At 43.1% G+C, this 887-nt stretch overlaps 1 protein-coding gene across 1 annotated transcript; it reads left to right on the top strand.

The window, feature by feature from the left end:
* The first annotated feature begins 475 nt into the window (after positions 1 to 475).
* On the top strand, positions 476 to 583 carry LOC148778882 (dolichyl-diphosphooligosaccharide--protein glycosyltransferase subunit 4-like). The gene has a single exon (XM_088827766.1). The coding sequence runs from the start codon at positions 476 to 478 to the stop codon at positions 581 to 583; it is 108 nt and encodes a 35-aa protein (XP_088683892.1).
* Positions 584 to 887: the final 304 nt, after the last annotated feature.

Below are 887 nucleotides of genomic sequence, written 5' to 3'. Positions count from 1 at the left end.
GACTAGGAAACACCTAATCTTAACTACTGAGAAGTAAGGATTTAAAATTTTATCCCAGGAACCAAGAGATGCCACGGAAGTACTATATGCAAAACTGTGACATTTTGAAAAGATAAAACACAAATGTTTGTCACTAGAAGATTAGTCAGACCAATTAGGAAACACTCATATGGTGAATCCCAGGCATCTGTTCAAAAGGATGAACAACAGCAAAAAAAAAAACAAAACCCAAATGCCCACAAAAATCCCTGTGCCCAGCTGGCTATATGGGCCCACAGAGTGAGCACTGGGGTGGCTGAGAAAAGAGGCTGATCTTCATAGATCATGTTTTGTCCACCTGACTGAAAAAAGAAAAGAAGAATGAATAAAGAATAAAGAATGAATGCAGGGCCCTGCAAACTTCCGGTCCAGGTTTCCTACCTCCAGTTTGTATGCCAACCATGTCTGGAGCTGAACCCAGCTGATGTGCGTGATCATGGATGTGCAGCTCTCCACCTTTGCCAACACGCTGGCTGTGTCACTCTTCCTGCTTGCTCTTCTCTATCACTACATGGCTGTCAACAGTCCCAAGAAGCAGGAATGAAAGTGGCGCTTTCTCTGCCCCAGGGTTCCAGGACATAGTCTGAAGCAAGATGGAGGGTGTGAGGGGCCTTCACACTTCATCCCTTTTACCCATCACAACATACAAAGCAACTACACCTGGATTTTTCCAAACAACTTTTATTTCCTCAAAGTCTTCCTTAACCCTATGGAACAAGAAGCTTCCACTGAATAGGGCCCAGTATAGGGGCTACTTTCTTTTCTAGTCCCTCTCCCCAGTATAAAAATATAGATTTTTTGTGGTCCCCCAAAAAAGAACAAATGCAAACTAATAGCAAGATCTCTAT

This window comes from Moschus berezovskii, chromosome 1 (genome assembly GCF_049115385.1).
Source record: "Moschus berezovskii isolate FMDL1 chromosome 1, NW_MosBer_1.0, whole genome shotgun sequence".
In the NCBI taxonomy this organism is placed as follows: Eukaryota; Metazoa; Chordata; class Mammalia; order Artiodactyla; family Moschidae; genus Moschus; species Moschus berezovskii.
Note: the sequence above shows the minus strand (reverse complement) of the source record. Positions and strands in the feature narration are given on the sequence as shown.